The sequence below is a fragment of the Adiantum capillus-veneris genome, chromosome 25, assembly GCF_014529385.1.
Source record: "Adiantum capillus-veneris isolate H3 chromosome 25, ASM1452938v2, whole genome shotgun sequence".
In the NCBI taxonomy this organism is placed as follows: Eukaryota; Viridiplantae; Streptophyta; class Polypodiopsida; order Polypodiales; family Pteridaceae; genus Adiantum; species Adiantum capillus-veneris.
The window spans coordinates 65,859,025-65,882,852 of NC_140955.1; the positions used below are offsets into that span (position 1 = coordinate 65,859,025).

Here is a 23,828-nt window from a genome sequence, read left to right on the forward strand (position 1 = left end):
ACACTGAAGAGTTTTACATCATGCTGTTGGAAGGTTGTGACGCCTTGTTGGGGATCCCGTAGATGTTCCGAGTGCATGGAGTCTTGGATGCCTACAACAAAAAGATCACTGTACAGCATAGGGGCAAAACTCACATCTTGGATGTAAAGCTTAAAGGAGAGTCAGTCCCTATTGTATCTGCTTGTGCTATCACTTCTGTAATAAAGAATCATCTTTCTGTGTACCTGATTTTTGCACGTGATGTCTCAGATAGTGATCAGTCAAATTTATCTGTGTTAGATAAAGAAAGGTCAGCATTTTTGCAAAAGTTTAGTGACTGTTTTTCTGATTCATTACCGTCGCAATTGCCGCCAGAGAGACCTGAGGACCATCGGATAGATTTGGTGCCAGGGTGTAGCCCACCAAATAGACCTCCCTACAGGGTTAGTGCGGCGCAGCAGAAAGAGATTATGGGCCAGGTTGAGGAGTTAGTAGAGAAGGGGCTGATTCAGCCTAGTTCTTCACCCTTTTGCTCCCCAGTGCTCCTAGTGCAGAAGAAGGATGGCTCATGGCGCATGTGTATTGATTACCGTGCGTTGAATAAGAATACCATCAAGAATAGGTTCCCTATTCCTAGAATTGATGATATTCTCGATCGTTTAGAGGGTGCTGGAATTTTCAGCAGGATAGACCTTAAGAGTGGGTACCATCAGATTCGTATAAGGCCAGAGGATGTGCACAAGACTGCGTTTAGAACGACATTTGGTCTTTATGAGTTTCTAGTGATGCCATTTGGGCTAACAAATGCTCCTGCCACGTTCAACAGAATGATGGACCGGATTTTGCGCTCGCATCAACAGTTTGTTGGAACGTTCTTCGATGACATGATAGTGTATTCGAAGAATGAAGAGGAGCATAGGCGTCACTTGACCATTGTGTTCGAAGAGCTGCGCAGTCACAGGTTACTTGTCAATCCTAAGAAAAGTGAATTCTTCCTCGAGGAGATCCACTTTCTGGGCCACATAGTCTCAAAGGATAGTGTTAGAATGGATCCCACAAAGGTCGAAGCTATCAAGACATGGCCAGACTTGAAGACTGTGCACGATGTCAGAAGCTTCTTGGGATTGTGTTCCTACTATAGAAGGTTTATCAGAAATTTTGCAGAGATAGCATCGCCTCTTCACGCATTGCAAAAGAAAGAGGTCACTTTCAGATGGACCCAAAAAGAGATTTTAGCTTTTAGTCTCTTAAAGGAAAAGTTGACTTTAGATCCAGTTATTGTTTTGCCAGATCTTAGGAAGTCATTTGTGGTCCAGTGTGACGCGTGTGGCAGTAGCATCGGAGCAGTGCTAATGCAAGATGGACGGGTAGTAGCTTATAAAAGCCGAATTTTGCAAGGGCTAGAGAGGACTATGCAAGTCTATGAGAAAGAGCTCTTGGCCGTGATTCATGAGCTTTCTAGCTGGAAGCACTACCTCTTAGGTGCTGATTTTGTTGTCCAAACAGATCATCAGACCTTGCGATACTTCTTAACATAGTCAAAGTTATCCGAAAAGCATATGCGATGGGCAAACATTCTTTCCATGTTCCACTTCCAGATTATGCATGTGGAAGGCAAGAAGAATGTTGTGGCTGATGCGTTATCAAGAAAGCCACAAATTTCAGCTGTATCAATTCCTTATCATCATGAGTTAGATGACATGAAGGAACAGTATACTGCTGATGAAGATTTTGCAAGGATCTTTGAACAGTTACAAGGGGGGCAACATCACGAGCACTACCTCCTCAGAGATGGTTTTATGATGATGCATGGTAGACTTTGTGTCACTAGGCCACTGCGACATAAGGTCATGGAAGAGAGTCATGTCCCACCGTATGCAGGGCATCGTGGCATTGATGCAACAGTTAAAGCGGTAGAGACATTCTTCTATTGGCCTACCTTGAGGAGAGATGTGGATGCTTTTGTGCGAGCATGCATAGTTTGCCAAAAGGTCAAGTTTGACAGGCAAAAGGCACCAGGGTTGTTACAACCACTGCCGATTCCGGATAAGCCATGGGAAAGCATTGCTATGGACTTTATCTTTGATCTTTCAAGGACGCCAACAGGGAATGATGGTATATGGACCATTATCTGCAGGTTCAGCAAGCAGGCCCATTTTATCCCTGTTAGGAAGAAGATAAAATCTGATCAGATGGAACGCTTGTTTATGTACAATGTGTTTAAGTACCATGGTATGCCACAATCTATTATCAGTGATCGTGATCCTCGCATGACCAATTTGTTCTGGAGAGGATTGTTTGAGAACATGGGCACTACGCTCAAGTTTTCGTCTTCGTTTCATTCTCAAATTGATGGACAGTCAGAAGAGGCTAATTCTATTGTCTTAGATCTGCTGAAATGCTATGTGTCAGATAATAAGGGCAAGTGGGAATAGTATTTGCCTATGCTTGAGTATGCGTACAATAATACGGTGCATTCGTCTACTGGCAAAGCACCTTTTGAGATTGTTGAAGGCGGCAAAAAGGTTCCTCCCATTTTGCATACAAAGGACAAGATCTTTGAGGCAGATCGATATGTTGAGAACATGGATGAGATGTATAAGAAGATTAAAGTTGCCTTGGAGAAGACTCAGGAAAAACAGAAAAAGGCTGCTGATCGTCACCGTCGTGAATTGCTACTATCACCTGGTGATTGGGTTCTGTTAAGGTTCAAAAAGGCAAGGTTAAAGAAGATGAAGAGCAAGGAACGGCTGTTTCCTAAGCTCAGCATGCGTTACTATGGGCCTTTTCAAGTGCTTGACAAGATCAACAATGTGGCTTACATGCTGAAATTGCCTCATGCATGGAAGATTCATAATGCGTTTCACGTGAGTCTTCTGAGACCCTTCGCGGGTGATGTGCCAGAAGATATGCCAGTTGAGGATCAGCCAGAAGTTGAGGAACTTGATGAGATCCTGGTACCTGAGCAAGTTTTGGCACATAAGGACAGAAAAGTTAAAGGACAAGTTGCAAGACGCTATTTGGTGAAGTTCAAGAACTATCCGCCTATGGATGCAAAGTGGATGGAAGAGCATGAATTGTCAGAGTCACCAAATGTATTGCAGCTTTACCTTGAAGCCTTTGGGTTACAGCCTACTTATGCCCCAACCCAACGTGTGTAAAGGAGGGGTAATGATAGAGCTAGTACATCAAATGTACATATGAATTCAGTGCCATAGATGAAAATGGCAAAAGTATGAAGGTCTCATTAAGTCATTTGTATCTATGTATGTTACGACCTTTCTTGCGGATACATGCGATGATAAAAGAGTGTTAATAGCACAAGATCATCAGTGGCGTGTATTTATGGTATGCAATCGAGGACGTTTGCCATTTCAAGAGGGGGGTATGTCACGAGGACGTGGCAGTTATTAACCATGTCACAAGGATGTGGCAACTGCTAACCTTGGTTGTTGGTTTCTTTCCAATGGGGTTTATTTTATTTGTTTTGAGACCCTCTTTTTGAAGTAGCAAACGGTCGGACATCGTATGGCCAATGTGAACGGTAGATTCACCCGCAGACGGGAAGTGGTCGGCATTGGAATTCGTATGGTAAGAGGATGTCTAGGCTCAGAGCAAGATCATATAGGTCCCCCCGTCGCACTTAGCAAGTTGGTGGATACTAGGAAGTGAACTCAATAAAGGCATAAAGTCAAGGTGGGATCACCAACAGAAAGTATGCGATAGTTGGGCCACATTGCATTTTTGGATGCGGTCCCAATGAGGATAGATGATCGAAGACCAGTGGGAGCCCAACGGAAGCATCTCCTAAAATTTAGGGAACTGCTATTTTGGGCCGAGAAATGTGTTCGCGTCATTACCTTCGGTATGACTAGGGGAACATTTTACAACTCTGCCGCGAAGTCAATTGGGCAACCGGTCAGTATATTTTTAAGCGGCGAACCCGAAACAGGAAAATGCTTGAAAATGCGCCAAGTTGCAAATTCTCATGCACTTGCCTCTTGCAGAAAAATGGGCGCTGATTTTTAAGCTGGGAGAGGCCTCATTATGCAATCTGTCTCACAGGTTAAGAGCTATGGAGTGCTTCCTTTCCCTCTTATGTACAGTGCGGTGCCAGGAGTGATGCCTTGCACGCTACGCACTGCCCTCTCTCTCCCCTACGAGCAGTATGTTATGCCCCACTAGTGGGCTTTTCATTTGACCAATGTACAGTTATGTGGGTTCATGCGCGATTGCCGAGGCAAGAGCCTCTTGCACATGTACTGGATTAGCTAGCGGCTAATCCCCCGCAGGTACAGGTGAATTCGGAGAGGTTTTACGCCAGAAATCTCGTCCGATTCAAAGGGCAAGTAGCCCTACAGGTGCGGGAGCTCGAGGTCTTGCTATAGATGCGACCGGCACGCGAAACGGAGCCCAAAACAGGGAATTACAGCCTGCTGTGTATTTTTGCAGGTTTAGGGTTTCGGCCCTAAACGGACCCTAATACCCCCAGGAGGTTCGGGGACGCAAGGGGACCGATGTACAGGTGAACTGGCGCATTTTCGGGGCAGAAAACAGAGAATTTAGCGTGCTGCAGATTCTCGCCAGGTTTTGCAAAGTGTCCGTATGCGTCGGGAATGTCACCTATTGTGTGGGGATACTGACTGTGAAGCGTCCTAGTACAGTTATGTTGCCGAAATCGGGCCAGAACAAGTGTTTCTTAGCCTAGATTGTGCGGGGCAGCTTGTGGGAGATCACAGGTTTTATTCCCTTTGATAAAGAATAAAGAAATACCGAAAGGGGCGCCAATTTTGGGGCCTACAGGTTGTCGGTGTCTGCTCGGAGCATTCTAGCTTCCGAGCCGTGTGTGTGATTAAGTGTTAATTCCCGCTACAGGTCTCCTTGTGTCTAAAGTAAAGAATTACGGGTGAAAGCCAACGCCTACCGCCCTACGGGCCGGTTTCATAGTGCACCGGCTCTACTACAACCTCTACCTATTCCTAGCCGACCTTGCAAGAGCATAGCAATGGAGTTCATTTTTTATCTTCCCAAGACTCAAAGTCGGCATGATGGCATTTGGACAGTCATTAATTGATTCAACAAGCAAACTCGCTTCAGTCTGGTAAAGAAGGCAATTAACGCCAACCATCTGGCCAAGCTGTTTGTCTCACAGATTTGTCAATTACATGGTATTTGCCCTTGGGGGAGTTTGCCTACAATAACACGGTTCATATGTCTATGGGGAAGGTATTATTTGAGATTATCGAGAGTGTCAAGAAGATGTTTGCCTGCAATAAGATGTCTACGGGGAAGGTACTATTTGAGATTATCGAGAATGGCTTTGGCTGCTGGTGGTGGTGCGTTGGCGGTAGTGGCCGCTGGTGGTGGTTCTAGTGTTGCTATGTGGCGCCCAATGGGGGCCGTTCACACTGGAGGGCCATAAAGCCTCCCCTTTGTTGGAGCATAAAGAACCCCCCCCCCCCCCCCCCCCACAACCCCCCAAGCGATATTGCCAGTGCTTGGAGGGAGGAAGGGTGTGTTCATGTGGAATACTAGGAGAGAGAGAATATGGAAAGTCGGCACCGCCCTACTAGGGAGAAATCATCATGCAAATAATGCCAAAATGAGCTCGGACACATGTCCAATGAGGAAAATTTACCAAAGTTGTAAAATCTCGAGGCTTTTTTGCCTAACAAGCTAGTGGAAGAGCCGTCAAGTTTGTAGAACGTTTGTGTGGTGTTTTTTTGAGTGAATCAAGCTACATAGCTTCTTCATTTTGTTGTCTATCCACTACCCTTCTCTTCCCCTGGTGTGTCGATGCCATTGTATGGGTGTGCCCCCGGACTGCTTTTGGTGTGCACACATAGAGAGAGAGAGAAGAAGAAGAAGAGAATTTTAACGTCGTAGGAAACTATCCCAAGAGACCTTAAAGATCTATCCGACGAGGAGAGTTGAACTCGGGGGGGGGGGGGGGGAGGGGAGAGAGAGAAAGAAAGAAAGAAAGAAAGATTTTTAACGTCTATGTCAGGCCGAAATCGGCCTATGAGACAAATCAAATGTACATGGTGTGTATGTCATCCGTCTATCGGAAAGACAAATGAAACAAAACTGATACAAAACTGAACTGAATGTAGGTAGTGGAGTATCTGAGGAGGGATGGAGCTCTATCTCTAGGGGTATATGCATGTCTATATGCTCAAGGTAGTACAATCATGAGAATGCATCAAGCTATCTAGCTCCATCCTGTACTAATGGGGGGATGTAAGATGTGGTACATGGGCGGGTCTGGTGCCAAGGCTACCCGGATGAAAGTTGTCGGGTCGGCCCTCATCTGAGCCACTCGCTCCTCAGTGGCACGGCGCTCCCGGGCTCGGATCTCCTCGATCTGTCGGTGGTGGGAGCTCGCGCCCCTGTAGCCTGTGACTCGTGGTCGTCGTCTAGCTCGGCTCACCTCCGCCTGTGGGAGTGTCACTCCCCTTTGAGTGTCTGGTGAGGGAGGGGCGGCAATCCTCTGAAAGAAGTCTGTGAGCTGCGACTGTCTCCCCTCTGAGAGAGAGAGAGAGAGAGAGAGAGAGAGAGAGAGAGAGAGAGAGAGAGAGAGAGAGAGAGAGAGAGAGAGAGAGAGAGAGAGAGAGAGAGAGAGAGAGAGAGAGAGAGAGAGAGAGAGAGAGAGAGAGAGAGAGAGAGAGAGAGAGAGAGAGAGATGATGAAATGAAATGTTATATTAACGTCTTCAAAAGGCCAAAGTGACCTATGAGCCCCGAAAGTTACAATGTGGTGGATTTGATACAAGGTTAGAGTTAACAAAAATGACAATAAAATACTATGGAATCCTAAACTGCTAGGTGTGAGCTAAGCAACTAGGTGGGATAGCTAAATCACAAAAGATCCAACATCGGTCGTTGGCGGATCTCATCAATCTCCTCCATGGTCAATAGCCTGATCGGGCGTCGTGCATGTCGAGCCAAAGTGATCCAAATCCTCTGATGCAGCCTCCGTCGATGCTGGTCGTGGGCGTCTGGATCTCCCTAGCTCGGTCGCTCGGTCGATCAGTGTGCCTCTGGTGTGAGGCGACAAGCTCTCCGATGGTAGAAGCTCCTCCGGGTGTCCAATGTCTGCTCTGAAGAAGTCTGTAATCCGTCTCTGAGACTGGCTAGCCTCTCCCATCATCAGGCTCTCTCTGTGTCTGCACAACTCGAGGAAAAACAGACCCAAGCATCTCTGATCCTCGTATCGCATGACTAAGGAGAGCGGTCCGAAGCCCTCTCTAAACAAGCAATGGAAGCGGCCACGTATCTCGTAGTAGACGGGGCAGTGGCAAGTGTAGTGCAACTCTGTCGCAGGCTCTATGTCACACAAGAGGCATGTCTTGGCCTCTGCTGGTACTCCACTGTATCTCCCAGTCTCGATCCGCAGCTGGGTGTGAAGATGTGTGTATCTGGCCAATAGCACATCGTATCCCATGAGACAAGTGGGTGTCCATGTATGTGGGCCTCATCACAAAACCGTCCTCCATAAGCTGGAGAAGATGATCTCTGTGGAAAGTCATCTTCGTGCCCAACTCCTGTGCTGGCTGTATCCATATCCTCCTGGTGTCTAGCTGAGCCAGGTCCTGGCCGATGAGCCTGGTGGTCTCGGACTATGTAAGAGTCAGAGAGGGTGCATCCAATGAGTACTGGAAGGGGGGCAATCTGTCTATGCTGAACCCATGCGCCTGAAACCATGATGTCATCTCCCCATACCAACATGTTGTATCTCCCTGCATGGCTAACTGTCGAGAGGACTCAAGTGCAAGGCGGGCATATCTGTCTCTGGGAAGTTCCCACATGCGGTGTATGAAAGAGAGAGATCTGGTGAGCGCCTCCACCACTAGTGGGGGGGCAGCTAGCTCTGCCCGGATAATGGCACGTGGTATTGAAGCCTTGGCTCTAATGAGCCGTGAGATCATAGAGACTAGTGGCTTCTCCATGTCCCCCCATCCATCAGTGCGACCTGTCCTCCCATGGTGGCCAATGAAGGTCCCCAAATCTCAGCTCCATAGAGCAATGCAGAAGCCACCAAAGTGTCAAGAGCCAGAGCTTCATCCGAGGCTCCTGAAATTGAACATGTGAACACATCCTCTCCAATCTACCCAATGCTACGTGGGCTCTGGTCAGTCTTGTCTCTGCTGCTCTCCTCACTGAAAAAGCTGGTCCGCTGAAAACCACTCCAAGGTAAGTGTAAGCATTTGTATATTCCACCGTCTCCTGGCCGTATGTGAATGCGGGCGCTGACCTCCCGATCCACTGTGGGATGGTATTAAATACCATGACCTTGGTTTTACAGAGAGAGAGAGAGAGAGAGAGAGAGAGAGAGAGAGAGAGAGAGAGAGAGAGAGAGAGAGAGAGAGATTGTGTGTGGCGTGTGCAACCGAGTGTGTATTTGTTGGGAAGTGTGTCGTTTCGATGGTGTTTTTGAGAGGAGTGGGATGTTGTGAATGCCTTGAGCTATAAGGAGGCAATTCTGTGTGTATCTGGGTGTGCTCCCACTCCCCCTCTTCATCATGTGCCTATATTCTCCCAGATTGCTCTCGAAAACAAACTTGTGAAGCGGGATCTCTGTCTAATACTAAAGATTCAGGCAAACCATGTAACCTTAAAATCTGCGAGACAAAAAGCTTAGCCAATTGTCGTCTCTAATTGTCTTCTTTACGGGAATAAAGTGAGCCTGTTTAGTGAACCGTCGCCAAATGCCATCATGCCCACTTTGAGTCTTTGGAAGATAAAAAATGAAGTCCATTGCTATACTCTCCCAAGGTTGGTTAGGAATAGGTAAAGGTTGTAGGAGACCAGGTGCCTTGTGTTGATCAAACTTGACCTTCTGACATACCAAATAACTGCGAACGAACTGGTCCACATCCTTTTTGAGCCATGGCCAATAGAAATATTTCTCTACGCCTTCGATGCCCAGCAAAATATGGACTATGTCACTCTGTCAAACTTTGTTCCTCAACCTCTACAACATTGTCTTTGGCATTAAATAACCTTCGTTGAGAGCATGGCCTATAATTGTCTCCCACTCTGTAACCGGTCAAAGATGTCTGCAAAATCTGAATCTGTGGCGTTCTCATCAACCGTATCCTCGAATTTTTGATGGTGTATTGCCAAAATATCCAATATTTCTGGCTTCCAAGACAATGCGTGTGCCACCAAATTCTTCTTTCCCTTAACGTGGACTATCTGAAAATGAAATTGCAACAAAATGTTTGCCCATCTCATCTGCTTATCTGAAAGCTACTTCTGGGACAAGAAGTATCTCAAACTCTGGTGATCAATGAACACTATGAAGTCTGCTCCGAGTAGAAAATGGCGCCACTGAGTAAGAGCATCTACGACGGCCAATAGTTCCTTCTCGTAGATCTATGCAACCCGCTCTAGTGTGAGAACATTCTACTCTCATAAACTACAACATGGCCCTCTTGCATTAAGACCGCTCCCACGGTAAACATCGAATTGTTTTTGCAAATCTGGTAGAGTCGACACCGGACCAGTTGCCAAGTTTTTCTTAAGAGTCTTGAATTGTACCAATTTCCGATGGTCCCCAAGTAAAGGGCACTCCTTTTTGAGTCAAAATGTGTAGGGGAGAAGCAATCTCCGCGAACTTTTGAATGAACCACCTGTAGTAGGAACATAAGCCCAAAAAGCTGCGAACTTCATGTACATTCTTCAAATCTGGCGAGTCTCTCATAGTTTCAACTTTGGCCAGGTCCATGTTTATACCCTCAGAAGAGACGATGTGTCCCAAAAGTGTATCTCTGATAAGAAAAACTAGCTCTTTTTCCCATTAAGCACCGATCTATGTTTCCATAATGCTTGAAAAACCTGTAAGAGATGGTGTCTATGCTCTGCCTCACTCTTGGAGAATACGATGATATCATCAAAAAAGGGTGTCCACAAATGACCGGTACTCTCGAAAAATCATGTCCATCATCCTATTGAACTTTGTAGGGGCATTTGTGAGACCAAAAGGCATCACCAAATACTCGTACAATCCGAAGGACGTCCTGAACACGGTCTTATATACATTTTCAGTAGCGATCCTAATATGATGGTAGCCACTTTTCAGGTCGATTATGCTAAAGCATGTAGAACCCTGTAACCTATCCAGTATATCATCGATCCTAGATATTGGAAACCTGTTCTTGATGGTGATTCTTGAGAGCTATGTGGTCAATGCACAGTCTCCAAGATCTATCTTTCTTGAATACAAGCAACACTGGCAAACAATAAGATGATGTACCGGGCTGAATTAGACCCTTTTCCAAAAGCTCTTTCACTTTGTTCATAATTTCCTAATTATGGGCTCTGCTTACTCTATAAGATGGCCGGTTCGGAGGCGTGCTGCAGGGAATCAAATCAGTTGTGTGATCTTCAGGTCACTGAGGAGGTAACTCTCCATGCGAACCCTCGGAGAAACAATGGGCTTGAGCTTGCAGATTGTCTTGTCGTTCCTTCTCTAGGTCTGACATATTTGACATTTTATTGTCGTTTAACTCATTCAAGTAAATCGACTAAACAAAAAGGCTAGACTTCATTAATTTTGAAATGTTTGAAGCCAATACAAATGGGACGGACTCGCCCTTTGATTTCACATCAAGCTACCCTTTCTCATTCTTCAACGTTTCCTTTCTGGCCCTATAGTCGATCACAACGTTGTTCTTGTGGTACCAGGGGATTCCCAAAAGGACGTCACACCCTTCAAAAGGCATGATGTAAAATTCCTCTTGCCCTACATATTCCTGACAATGCTACCGAAGTTTGCCTATGATAGGTGTAATGGCAACATCCCGTTCTGGTGCCACTAGAATTGCCTTTGCCAGTGGTCCCATTTTCTCGGGTATGATTCCAAGTCGAGTTGCCAACTCAATCGAAATGAGGTTGGCCTTGGCTCCTCTGTCGAAGAAGATAAGGGCTTCCTAATCTCGTACTTCGCCCCCCACTCTATAGAGCTCCATACTTTCGGCCATCTATTCTGGGTCAGTCCCCACAAAGTCTGGAACCAGTCTTGCCTTGGTCTTTTCTTTCTTTGCTCGCTCTTGTGCCGCTTTGAAACTCTCTAGCTTGTCCTCGACTTGATCATTGGACGCTTTGTTAGGGCACTTGGCAAGAGCGTGCCTTTGCTCCCCACATCCATAACATTTACTCTCTTGGGCATTCGTACAGCCTACCACGTCATCATCGCTACGCAAATTTTGGGGCTGTGCTTTTATTTAACAGTTTCTAGGCCCCTCAACTAGGTTCCAAAAGTTGGTAAAAACCTAACCTCATCTGGGCCACTCGGCCATAATCTGCAAGTTGGTAAAACTTCTTCTACCTCTTTTGCTAGGGTTTTGGCCCCTTCTGTCCGGCCTCCATCCTTTAGGTCATGCCACGTCATCACTTTGTGATAGCCATCTTGCCAAAATTGGCTAAATGTCTTCAAGAAGTTTCATGTGGCAAGGAAATAGAATTCTAGCCATAGTATCCTCTGAACGTATGCGTGAACTCGGTTCAGATAAGATGGAACCATTTTGAATCTTAGGGAGATGAATGTTGTAAGATTCGGTCTTGTTCTTCCATAAGTGGTTAAGGTTGGTCTTCCGTCTCGTAATGGTTAGCCGATCATACACTCATCCCGAACATATGAACCCATGTTCACTTATCAATATGCCAATGTTCTTGGGCTCGCTTATGGAGAAGCGTAATTCAACCATAACTTGCTACTTTAGTGGCCAAACCACCTAGCTCACTCAATGATCTTGAAATGACCATTAGAGATCACTTCTCAATAGAGAAACTTAGATGGATCAAACACATCTTAAAGAGAGATTCTGTGTTGGAATATCATTGCGCACAAAAAGGCGCCCAAGAGAGTATCTCAAATTCCAACTTCTTGAAAGAAAATTGGCTCATCTCATTGAGGTAAGTAGGGAAAAGAAGATTTTGACCAATGGTCGACTCACTTTGGCAACAAGGTCTGCATCTACATAATGTATCCATGTACGCGAAGGTCGAAACAATGCTCATGATGTGTCTGAGCGTGGCTGAACTCGGGAGATTTCCTCGCGACGAAAAATTATCTGGTGAAAACCTTCAACTTGATGATCCCTCAACTCGATCTTAGAGCAAACTCGTTCGTCAAGTAACGTGGATTCCGGTCCTGCAATTTTCTCGAGCACGGGCTGTAGGCTTCTGTTGCTCCTTCCCTCATAAAGAGAGAGTGTTCATATATAGATTAACAGATGTTGTAAACACCTCTAATCTTGTAAGCATCACCATAGCTTCCCTTAATTGGTAGGGATTTTGGACTTCGAAGATACTCACGTTTAGTTAAAGTAGACTGTTGTTGAAGTCTCTAAAGGATTCCTTTGTAGTATCCTACCCATAGTAGCAAGTAATTTTATGGAGAACTTGTCACAAGTTGGGGACATGGCATGACCCCAAAGAGGATACCCATGGGCTGCAATGGACAATAATGGCTGAAGGACATCTAAACCTAAAAGTGTTGACATGGCAGCCATTGTACAAACGCTCAACGTTTTACGGATGATGACATGACACATTGTATGGATCAGTCTACGATTTGTGGAGACAGATCAATGGGTGCATGCTTTTCACAAGTGATTCTTTTGAGGCTAAGGGCCCTTTGGGGCTCACTTTGGCATTCTCGCGTCTGCAGAAGCAAAGGAAGAGCAGCCCGGTAGTTATACCTTTTGTCAAGCAATATAAAAGAAATACCGGAAGGGGTGCCAGGGTTTTGGGGCCAGTGATCTGGGAGTGGAACTCGTCAGACCAAACCAATTTGTCGGACAAAACACTTGCTTCTACACTCATAAACACTCGAGAGTGATCAATCTTCGGTAGACACATCCGTGTCTCGTGCGAAATAGCAAATAAGCAAAAACGCACTTTATGTTTTCTCAAAGACTTGCCCTCTCACTTAAATTTGAGGGTCTTTAAAACTCAGGAGTTCAATCGAATTCCTATACTCCAAAACATCCTAAAGGATAACAACATATCCTTGTAGGGGAGGCAACAAAAGTATTGTTTCCTTTTTCTATGGTTCTCATCCCACTGCGGAGATTACATTCTTCGTACATTGAAGTGTAAAATTTTAGCTTTCATTGTTGACTCTACCATGCATACCAAGTATCTTGCGGAGACATCTTCATGCTTCTACGAAGTTCGGGTAGAAGTTCTTCATCGAACTTCTTCATCTTTTCGTCATGGAGCCACCTTGGAAAGAGTGAACCAATAATGTGTTCACATAGTCCGTAACTCATTCCTGCTCCTTTTGGGAAAACAAATCCCACTCTTCTTGATGCCTTCCTCAAATTGTGGACGAAAAAAAATTTGCTCGAAAAACTCGGCCTTGAACTAAACTTAGGTCTTTTCTTGAGTTCCCTGTAAAGCTTTGGTATACCACCAAGTACTCGCAATCCCCTTGAGGTGCTTGTCCACGTGCCTCATCTTTGACTCTTCTAAAAAATTGTTGTTGGCCAAGGCAACTTCAAACTGTTGAATGAAAGAGATAACCTTTGGGATATCTCCGCTTCTATCAAAAGTAAAAGTATCAAACTTGCCCGGATTATTTTCAAGTCTGGAGACCTTCATATCCTTCTCGGAATGGAGGGGTTTCTTGACTATGGTTTTGGACTTGGTGTTCATGGGTATTTTGAAAGAGGAGTGAGGTGAAACTGGATGTTAGAGAAACTTCTTTTAGGCTCCTTTGAACAGAGATAGGAAAATTTGGCTCACTCGTGGGTTCTAAAGGATCTCGAGGATTCCGCTCCTCGGACCCTCTAGGTTCTTGATCATCTTGCTCTTGTTACTTTCTCAGAGAATCCCATGTCTTGTGGACTTCTTGCAGAAAGAAAATTTTTTGTAACTTTGTGAGCTTTCGTTGCAAGTCCTAAAGCTTCTCGTGCTTGCTTCTCTCTTGACTTGTCATGGATTTTTCCCATATTTTCTTACTGTTGTCCTCCATTGCAGAGAAAGAGAGGAGACCTTGCTGCGATACCACTATCACAAACGGGAGCGCATAACAATATCAAATAATCTTTAATAAATACCTTTGAGTCTTAGGGCATGGCATCCCTTTTAGTCTATTCCAACTCTATTCCCAGAGTCCTCTTCCATAGCATCTACCTTTCAGATCTTGGACAGGAAGTACCTCCACTCCTTGATTTCCGACTCAAGCGGCAGATCTGTGGATCTACCCCCAATCTTACCCTTTGGATTGATCTGGCTCTGTTTCCACAAAGCGCTTTTCTCAGAGGCTCTTGCCTTCCTCTACTCCTACTCCCTCGTGCAAAGTGAGTACACTTGCAAACAAACACTCATATATCACATCATCTAAGCATGAAAAGCATCAATTGTGAAGACTCGAAACTCAGAAAGCGACTCCTCAGAACAGAGCTTTATGTAGAGGACCTTCTTGTCCAGATCTACAGAACGGAAAGGTGTGCTCTCGGCTTCCTTCTCCTAGATCAGCCCCGACTATGATGTGTATGGGCTGAAAACAGAGAAAATCAGCAGCTTATCGCGATGGAGATAATCTCCGAAGGTACTTCTTCATGATGGAACTGGTCTACTTATTCATTGGACGTCTAGTACACTTGGGGCAGCCATAGAGGTTGTCCGCATCATCTCCTTTGCGGTTGAAATCTGTAGCAGCATAGAGGAATCTTTGGCGTCGTGTTCTTCTTTTGCTTCTTGGCTGAAATTTGCAGCAGCATGGGCTGAACTCTGGTGCTTGGCTTTTTTGATGCCCGAGTGTGAGAGAGGAGGCACTTCTATAGCCTTTGGCAGCTGGCAGGAATAGAGGTGGTCTTCCCAACATACAGAGGGCAGTTTGGGGGTGCGTAGGGCTAGAGAGAGAGGGTTCGCTTTTCCTCCTGCTGAAAAGAGAGAGAGTGGGGGTGCCCTATTTTTATCGCCTGCCCACGTATTAAGTGGGCGGCCGGGCACTTCTAAAAATTGTATGAACCGGTTAAAAACTCAGTGAAAACTTATAAGCTGAAATTTATGCTTATACAAACACAACGTAGGCGTCCCTAGAGGCAGTCTCATGCACAGATGCAATGCCTACATAGTCCTTTACAGGAAAGCATTTGCTTTCCCAAAAAGCAGCTTGCTTTGTCAGAAAGCAACAACATTTCTTCAAAGCTTACTCAAAACCCATGTCCTTGTCTCATCGCTTCCGCACAACTCTAACTCAATTCGGAATCTCTCCTGAGTATGGAATATTCCCTATCCAATGCTCCCGTCACCCACCATGTGTTTTTTGGCAGATCTGACAAGGCTGGCAAGCTTCTTGCTGATGTTCTTTTGAGAGGCTTGCAAGGAAACCGGTAATGTATTTATGAAAGATGATTTAATTTTTAATCATAGTCGTCTCAATAACCATCTTTGTTACTTATATGTGGTATGGTCCTCTGGCAGGCCAGTGACTTTGATGGGGTTCTCTTTGGGTGCTCGAGTGATTTTTAAATGTTTAGAGAAACTAGCGGAGAAAGGAGAGAATGGTATGCAAGCTAGGCCATTCAACATCAAGCCTTTTTCACTGCATGCATGCAAAGTTTTGCAGAAAAGCAAGTCATTTCTTATAATCAGCATGACCGTGGTGCTTTAATGAAGAAAAACTCGAAGTGTATACACTTTTTTCTTGCTTGCTTTTCCAGGTAGAATTGTGGAGAGGGTTGTTCTGCTTGGTGCCCCACTTTCAATAGACACACAAAGATGGAAAACTGTTCGTCAGGTCAGTGATGCATGCAAGGGTTGTATTTTGAGATTTCAAAGTTGAGGTGTTTTCATAGCACATGCGCATGCATGCACCCATGCACAGACGGGAGGGTGGGAGATTCAATGACTTTAGTGTCAAACTTCTGGGCTTTTCAATCAACAGGTTGTGGCAGGACGATTTATAAATGCCTACTCAACCAATGATTGGCTGCTGGCTGTGGTTTACCGTGCAAGGTGTGGCATCCCAGCATTTACGTCACCTTCAGACTGCTGGTGCAAGGTGTACTGATTTTCTTAGCATATCGCTTTTGCAGTTTGATGTCACAGGGGATAGCTGGGATTCAACCGGTGGATGTTCCTGGTATTGAAAATGTGAGTGGCTGGCTGTTCGACCCAAGTGCACCTTTGCTTGTCTTGATCTATCATTGCCTGCATGAGCCCTGTGACGTGTACTCTTTGCAATCCATTTTACAGAATTGGCACTTTTTTGAGAGGTTATAATGCCTCTTTTGTCATAGTCTTGTTTTGGTTAGGTAGCATGAGAGTGCCAAAAATGGGTTAGGCCAGTTGGTTGGGATGTGTGTGTGAGTTGTGAGGTGCCAGGTTCAATCCCCCACCTCAATCTCTGTGGCACCTAAAATGCATGTTAGTAAGAACTGCTGTGAATGTGCACTCATGTCAACTTGAGGGTGTGCAATCTGACATACAATCGTTACTAGGCTGACTTTCTGCCACGTGGGTTCTCCAGATTGATGTAACAGATTTAGTTAATGGTCACTCATCATACCTGTCAAATGTTGGAGAAATTCTCAAACGCTTGGACCTGGATTCCTACTTTCCGGTTAATTCTTCAAAATTGATGGTTTCCGGGGCTCCATGTCCGGGAAAACATGAAGCTTTGATGTAGACTATACAAAAGAACGTCCAAAATGAAGTGACGTTGTAAGTTCATACCATTTCTTCTCGTTTGTACAGCATTCACTATCATGGTACCTTGTGAACTTCCGGGAAGAATCAAGGCCAAGCATTCAAAGGTGTTTTTATGAATAGGAATTGTAAATAACTCGGGTCCCCTTCAAACTTGATCAAGCTATAAACTATTGTTCCTTGAAGCTTCTGCTTTATGAATCATTATGCATTCTGCTTAAAATGACACCTTTATGCTATATGGAGACCGTTGCTTCTAGATATTATTTACCTTGGATAAGGTGGAGCGAAATCAAAAAACACGAGTAGCCGGCTTGGCCCCATGTCTGTACTTGCAAATGCACGATATGGTGCAAATGCATAAATATGATCTCCCTGCACGGAAGTCATTTTTGGGAGAAAAGTTAACATGATCTAGAATTCTTTTTAGATTCTGTGAAAGCTTCACCCGAAGTGTTGATTGTGGTGGTTTTTGTGACTTGGAAGATTATGTACAAGGTTGAACATAGTCTTGTATCTTTATAAGCTGTGGATCTTTTTCAATCATAGGCCATAGTGGCCTTTGTAGTGATTGAATTACTTCTCGAGACATTCAAATTATTTTTAATTTCAATCCTTTTTCTTGATCCCATTCCAGAGTCTTACACTCACCCTTAATTTTCATTTCCGACATGAACGAGGTTTCTATGCTTCTATGAGCACCTCATATATGTCAAGGCTAGAAACTGCTAAACACTTGACAGATTACAGCTACAATATTGATACCTTTTTATTATTAACAGACGTATTTATTTTGGGCAAGAGAGGTTTCAACATGTATAAGCATAGTGTGATAGGGTTTTGGCAAAGTAAAACTTTTTTGCGCAAATAGGTAATAATCGTGAGGGTGAGCCCAAAGCCTTCATGATCTGGTTATTGTGGCAGGTCTGATGAATTGAAGTTAAGTGTGGTTCTACAAGCATTAATACATAAAATCCATAGGATTCTCTCTATCAGCTCAAAGATGTTGTAATATGGTTTTCTTCTGTATGAGTATAAGAGAGAATATTTTTTGCTTGATGTAGAAACATGCAATGCTTTTTGTTTCTTTTGAAAAAATGTTACCAGCTCTTTTGCTTTCATTTCAAATGCTTTTTAACAGATGTATATGTTTTCCTTCATGCGGGATTAAAGAGGTTAGTCTCTTAAAGCCTCACAGACATGGGCAAGCTGTGTGTGCACGCGCGCATGCACGTTTATTTTGTGGTATTTCAGGATGTCTTCTGATATCACATACTGGCATTGAAACATTTCCAGGAAGGTGGAAATTTTTTCTAATCCGAAGGTCTCATTTTACAAGCCTCTTTTCCTTTCCCCTTTTAATTTTGTCCCTTTTAACCAATTTCAACATTATTGTTTTGACTTTGTTTAATGTTTCAGTGAATCTTTTTCTTGAACCCCTGCGCAGCTACCCAAGCTATAAGTTAAATGGCTTCTGCCAAAATCTTTTTCCAAATTGAATTATGATCATCAATCCTTAAAAAAAGTCATGCTGATTTTCCCACATTTTGAAGAGTGAAAAACAAAAAACACACTTCCCTATTGTTATCACCGGACTCTTTTTTTTACCATCAACGCGGGGAAGGTAGTAGGGAGAAACTATACATATCTCATGTATTTACAACTATACATTGCCATAAATTACACCCTCGTGGGACAACCGTGGGACCACCCCCCCAATAGGGGAGGAGAATACACCGAAGAGAATGCAACCCATGAGCCTCGAACCCTCAACCTTGGGGTTACATCACAAAGGTCTTACCAACTGAGCTACGCTTCTTGGGTTGATCACCGGACTCTTTAAACTCGCAATTTGTGATTCATAGTTAATTTTGTTCTTCTTGCTAATAAATTTTGCTGTCTCTATAGTTGCTTACAAGGTTTTTTACAATTCTATGAGTTATAGCTTCAACCATCGGTGTGTTCAATAGGTCCAATCCACTAAAATGCAAGCTTTTTCCACATAGAGGCTTGAAAGATGAAAAGATTGTTGGCTAAAACCTCTGATCTTGTTCCCCGTAACAAGTTGAGTTCTTGAGTCACCTTTTATAATGAAGATGTTTGACAGGAAGTCGTCGAAAGGTCGATTGTAATGGACATTGTATGAGATTTAAGAATTAAGATATCAGAAGACATCCTCAAAAGGCTTATCAATTAGAATATGATTATCCATTTTAGTGCAGAGAAACTTTGCAATTATGAATCAATAGGATATGGTTGATTGACTACCTTGATTTAGTGCAAAGAAATGGGAAATTGAGATCTTTCTGTGGGATTTAGATTGTCTTTTTAATACAAGTATCTAAACCCTTGAGTGCCACTTGACTTTAGTCTTGGATCCCCATTCTCACATGTTCTCACTTTAACATTAAGTGGCCTTAAAATTGTTCTCACTTTGCATCTACATGTCTAGTCAATGTGTCCCTAAACGTTGTGCATATATTCTAACATACAAATGGTCAATTCCTCTCTCATGTGCTCCCACTTACCCTACATTAGGTGGCCCTAAATGGTTCATAGTTTGTATCTACGGGCTAGGTTGGCGTATCCCCTCGACCCCTTGTATATATTTTTTGACAAAAAGAAATGGTCAACCTTCTTTCAAAGTTCCTTGTGACATCATTACAGTTTACCTCAACCCCATCTATATATTTTCCCAGTACAAAAAATGGACAACCTTCTCTCAAAGTTATCTTGTGTATACATCACTACATTTGACAATACCCCTCAACCCTACCTATATTCTCTAACAACCTCTCTCATTGTTTTCTTGTAAGATTGCTACAATTGATGTAGACAAAACTCGGTATATCATGTGCATTCAAGAGGTTGTAAATAATACCTCCATATACAACCTATATTTACGGGCCTATTTTAAACCCGACTTTAAAACTCCCACCCCCCTCTAATGTATACATAAAAGTATTCAGTCTAGATAATTAATAATTTTCTTTAGTTAACTCACGTGATATGATATACATTTTGAAAAGTGACCGCCTTAGTCACTACAATGTACAATACATGAACAACAAGGTCACCAAGTCTTGTCAAATTTTGATCCTGTAGCTAGGCGTTGGAAGAAAATCGCGATTTTTTCCTCCAAGGAATTCTTTTTGCAACTTTTTTTCAGTTTTTCTCAATTCACTGGGTTCCTCACTCTCAGTATACCTTGTTTATCAAGTTTTGATCTTTTTTGGTAAAGGAAAATACAGAAAATAGTAGTTTTAGCTTGTCTTGACAGACTGTTTTGCTTGTATCTTGCATTCCTAATGTCCAAATGACACCAAATTTTGATTGCGCACTCAATACATGATGGACTTCGAGCACACCAACTTTGGGCTTAATCTAACATTTTTCTGAAGTACTTGGAAAAAAATCACGATTTTCTCCCTCAAAGATCCTTTCTTGACATCCTTTTCAAACTTTTTCACTTTGCTTGGGTCCCTCACCTTATGAATAGTCTACCCACCAAGCTTGGTCCAATTTGGAGTTTTAGAAGGTCCCCTAAACCCTATTTTGGAAGTTTTAGGGTCTCTTTCTGGCTATTTTGAGCCTAACCTATCATCTGGGTGTCCAAATTTGATATTTAAAAATACCATTGAGTTTTTTGCACCAAGGCCTATAAGCATACCAAGTTCCACTTGTTTTTGAATATTCTCAACAACCTTCAAGAAAAAATCACGATTTTCTCCTTAGGTTAACATAGATTTGTTGAAATGAAGCTTTTCTTGTTTTATTAAGTTCCACACTCTCTATAGATTATACCTACCAAATTTGGCTCACTTTAGACCTCTTTTGAATATTCTAAGCCAATTTTAGCGTTTTCTGGCACTTTCTGACTAGGGTTTGGTCTAACCTCATGATGGTGATTTTATGTGCCTATGATTATGCTTCTCATACTCTACAACTGAGGTACATGCGACCAAGGTGTTAAAAGATGGGTAGACTATAAATGAGGTAAAGTATGATGGGGAAGGACCATAAAAGTCAGCAGGCCATATGCTTGAGGACATGGGCAGTTTGGAGAACATACATGATGTACTACAAGACTTGAAGTCTAGTGGGAAGGAGGGAAAGGGGAGCGTGGTAGGGCTAGAAGAGGCTGAGGGGGCAAAGGGTTGTGAGTTTACTCAAGAAGCAAGTACTAGTACAAGAAGTTTGGTAGTGGTTGCTAATGGGAAGAAGGGGGCCAACATGGAGTAGAAGAATGGAAAAGACGCCAAAGAGGACATGGCTCCACACTGTCACATAGGGCTAGTGGATGAGTCTAAGGGGGAAGAGGGTTGTAAGGAGACTACTCAGGGAGGAAGTATTGATAACCCTAAAGCGCATGGCATAGTTGAAGGCAAAGAGGGAAATATAAAAGCTATGAAGGGAAATTATGATCTAGAGGAGACGACTAGTGGGGCGGCAAAATCTCCAAGTGTATTTCACCTTATTAGAGCTATTCTCTAGTCTAGAAAGGAGCACACCTATGGTCGTGGTATCAAGCCTTGTGCATTAGGAAGGGAATGGAGATTGGGAGGGCCTTTTTTTGTAGTTTAAGGATTCAAAGCTTTAGTTTAAGAAAGCAATTAAAAGCCAATAATAAGAGCCCAAAACTCAATTAAGGCTCTATGTGGAAACAAAGTCTATAGCAGAGACACTTTGGGGGGTCAGCCAAAGGGAATCTATTCAAGCAATAAATTCATGTATGATTTCCTTTACTGTATTGCGAGGGTCTTCTAGGTATATGTCCAACCCATGGTAACATGAAGGCTCATTGCAATCAGTCAACATGACATAGTTCATAGAGGGAACAAACCGATCAGGAGGTCGTGAGATCCGTCCCGATTTACGCAAAATAGGTGGCTGAGGCTCAGCCACAACCTGTGGTTCCACTCTATCCCGTCCTTGCTCCTCTTGAGCCCTGACATTTTGTCTTGCAGGACCAAGAAGAGGTGTTGCAGCCCGAGTTCATTCTCTGACATGAAGACAAGGTACTAAGAGGCGGTAAGACTATCCGATGATATCTTATTAAGTTTAAGAATTATCCTTTTGAAGATGCTATATGGATGCAAGGCATACAATCAAAGAATAACCTAAACCTTGTCATGCTTACAATGCCTTTTTGACCCATCAGTCAAACAACAATATAAACACGTGTTTGCATGGTCATACAAGGACCTTAATGGAGTTGATCTGAGCATTTTGCAACATACGATACCCCTTAAGAGTGATGCAAACCCTCATAGAGAATGTGCATATAGATACAATGAAATTTTTGCCAGAAAGATCAAAGAGGAGATAGAGAAGATTAAGGAAGTGGAGTTTATCTATGCGATTGAACATACAAATCGGGTGTCACCAATTGTGGCAGTGCCCAAGAAAAATGGCGAATTGAGAGTTTGTGTAAACCTCAAGCAGGTAAATGTTTCCACACATTAGATATAACTATCCCTTACCGATTACTGATCATGTTATTGAGAGAGTTGTGGGCAAGGAAGCTTACAACTTTCTTGATGGCTTTTCAAGCTACAAATCAGTTTGCCATGAAGCTAGAGGATCATCATAAGATGGCCTTTGTAATAGAGTGGGGTATATTTGCTTACAGAGTGATACCATTTGGTTTGACCAATGCACCTGCCACCTTCCAAAGGCTGATGATTCATGCATTTAAAGAATATCTAAGACAATTCTTAGAAATTTACATGGATGACTTATACGTGCATTCTCTCTTGAGAAATGAACACATAGAGCATCTGAAAAAGATCTTTGAGAAATGTTGAACTTATTATATCTGCTTAAATTTGAAGAAATGCGTCTTCATGGTAAGAGAAGGAAATATTTTAGGGCACATTGTGTCGAAAAATGGCATTTCCACAAATCTTGAGAAGATACAAGTAAATGTTTCTCTTCCAAGACTCACAAAAGTTAGAGAGCTATAAGCCTTTATTGTCATTACCAAACCTCTCTATGCTCTCATTACAAAGTTTAAGTGGATTGAAAAGTGTGAGAAAGCATTCTAGCTATTGAAGCAGAGATTAATTTCTACTTTGATTTTGAAAGCTCTTGATTGGAATAAGATATTTAATGTCCATGTTGATGCATCAATGTATGCAATTGGATGTATCTCAGCACATCATGGAGAGAACAACATGGATTTTCCATCTGTTACTCCAGTAGACAACTTAGTAGTGCGGATATAAATTACACGACCACAAAGAGAGAAGTGTTAGGAATGTCTATGATGTGAAAAAGTTCAGACACCAACTTTTTGCGAATAAATTTGTATTCTTTGTGGATCATCAAGCACTATTATACTTGATGAATAAACCATGCAATATAGGACGTATTGTTCTATATTGCTTGAGTTTGACTTCAGCATAGTAGTCAAAAAAGGAACTACACATCAGTGGGCTCACCATTTGTCTAGATTGACTCATGGGGGAGCACCGACAAGAGTTGACGATGACCTGCCCAACTCATATCAATTCAATATAAAGATAGTACGTAGGTGGAGCGAACATGTCATACCTTTGCTCACCATTGGATCATTGTAGATTGAGAGGCAGCCATCGGTCTCTCTCTATCCCCTCTCCCTTTTTATATACCTCCTCTCTCTCTCTCTATTCATCTATCTCTCCCTCCTTTCCTCTCTCTCTCTCTCTCTCTCTCTCTCTCTCTCTCTCTCTTTCAATGCATCCATTTTTGACCTAATAGACAACAATTTCACTCTTTTGATCATAACTTCTTTTGTGTGTGTGTGTGTGTGTGTGTGTGTGTGTGTGTGAGGTCAAAAATGGATGCATTGAAAGAGAGAGAGAGAGAGAGAGAGAGAGAGAGAGAAGCTTGCTCCAAAATCTCTCTCCAAAAACACTTTTGGAGCAAGCTTTTTAGAGCAAGCTTTTTTTTATATAGAATTGGTTAGTTAAGCAATATCTAAAAAACTCTCACTCCAAAGCTCGCTCCACACCTCTACTCACTGAGAGAAGGAGGCCAAAAAGACAAGAGAGCTTAAAAGCTAGATTCATTTAGAGGCTTTCACCAACAGCTTCAGAAGCTCAGAGAGTGGAAATCCCAACTTCTAAATTTAGTCAAGACTAGTGTTAAGAATGCAGTAATAGGGTATGATGAGAACCTTGAGAAAGAGGTATGACAAGT

At 43.2% G+C, this 23,828-nt stretch overlaps 1 protein-coding gene across 6 annotated transcripts in view; it reads left to right on the top strand.

The window, feature by feature from the left end:
- Window positions 1–17,075, top strand: part of LOC147425021 (transmembrane and coiled-coil domain-containing protein STS1-like) — a 91,810-nt gene extending 74,735 nt beyond the window's left edge. For all 6 annotated transcript variants that reach the window (XM_086500201.1, XM_086500204.1, XM_086500207.1 and 3 more), the window contains exons 12-17: window positions 15,269–15,328; window positions 15,420–15,502; window positions 15,659–15,735; window positions 15,883–15,953; window positions 16,034–16,091; window positions 16,468–17,075. In XM_086500201.1, coding sequence (XP_086356327.1) covers window positions 15,269–15,328; window positions 15,420–15,502; window positions 15,659–15,735; window positions 15,883–15,953; window positions 16,034–16,091; window positions 16,468–16,626 — 508 coding nt within the window. In that variant the 3' untranslated portion in view covers window positions 16,627–17,075. The remainder of the gene's footprint in view (window positions 1–15,268; window positions 15,329–15,419; window positions 15,503–15,658; window positions 15,736–15,882; window positions 15,954–16,033; window positions 16,092–16,467) is intronic.
- Window positions 17,076–23,828: the final 6,753 nt, after the last annotated feature.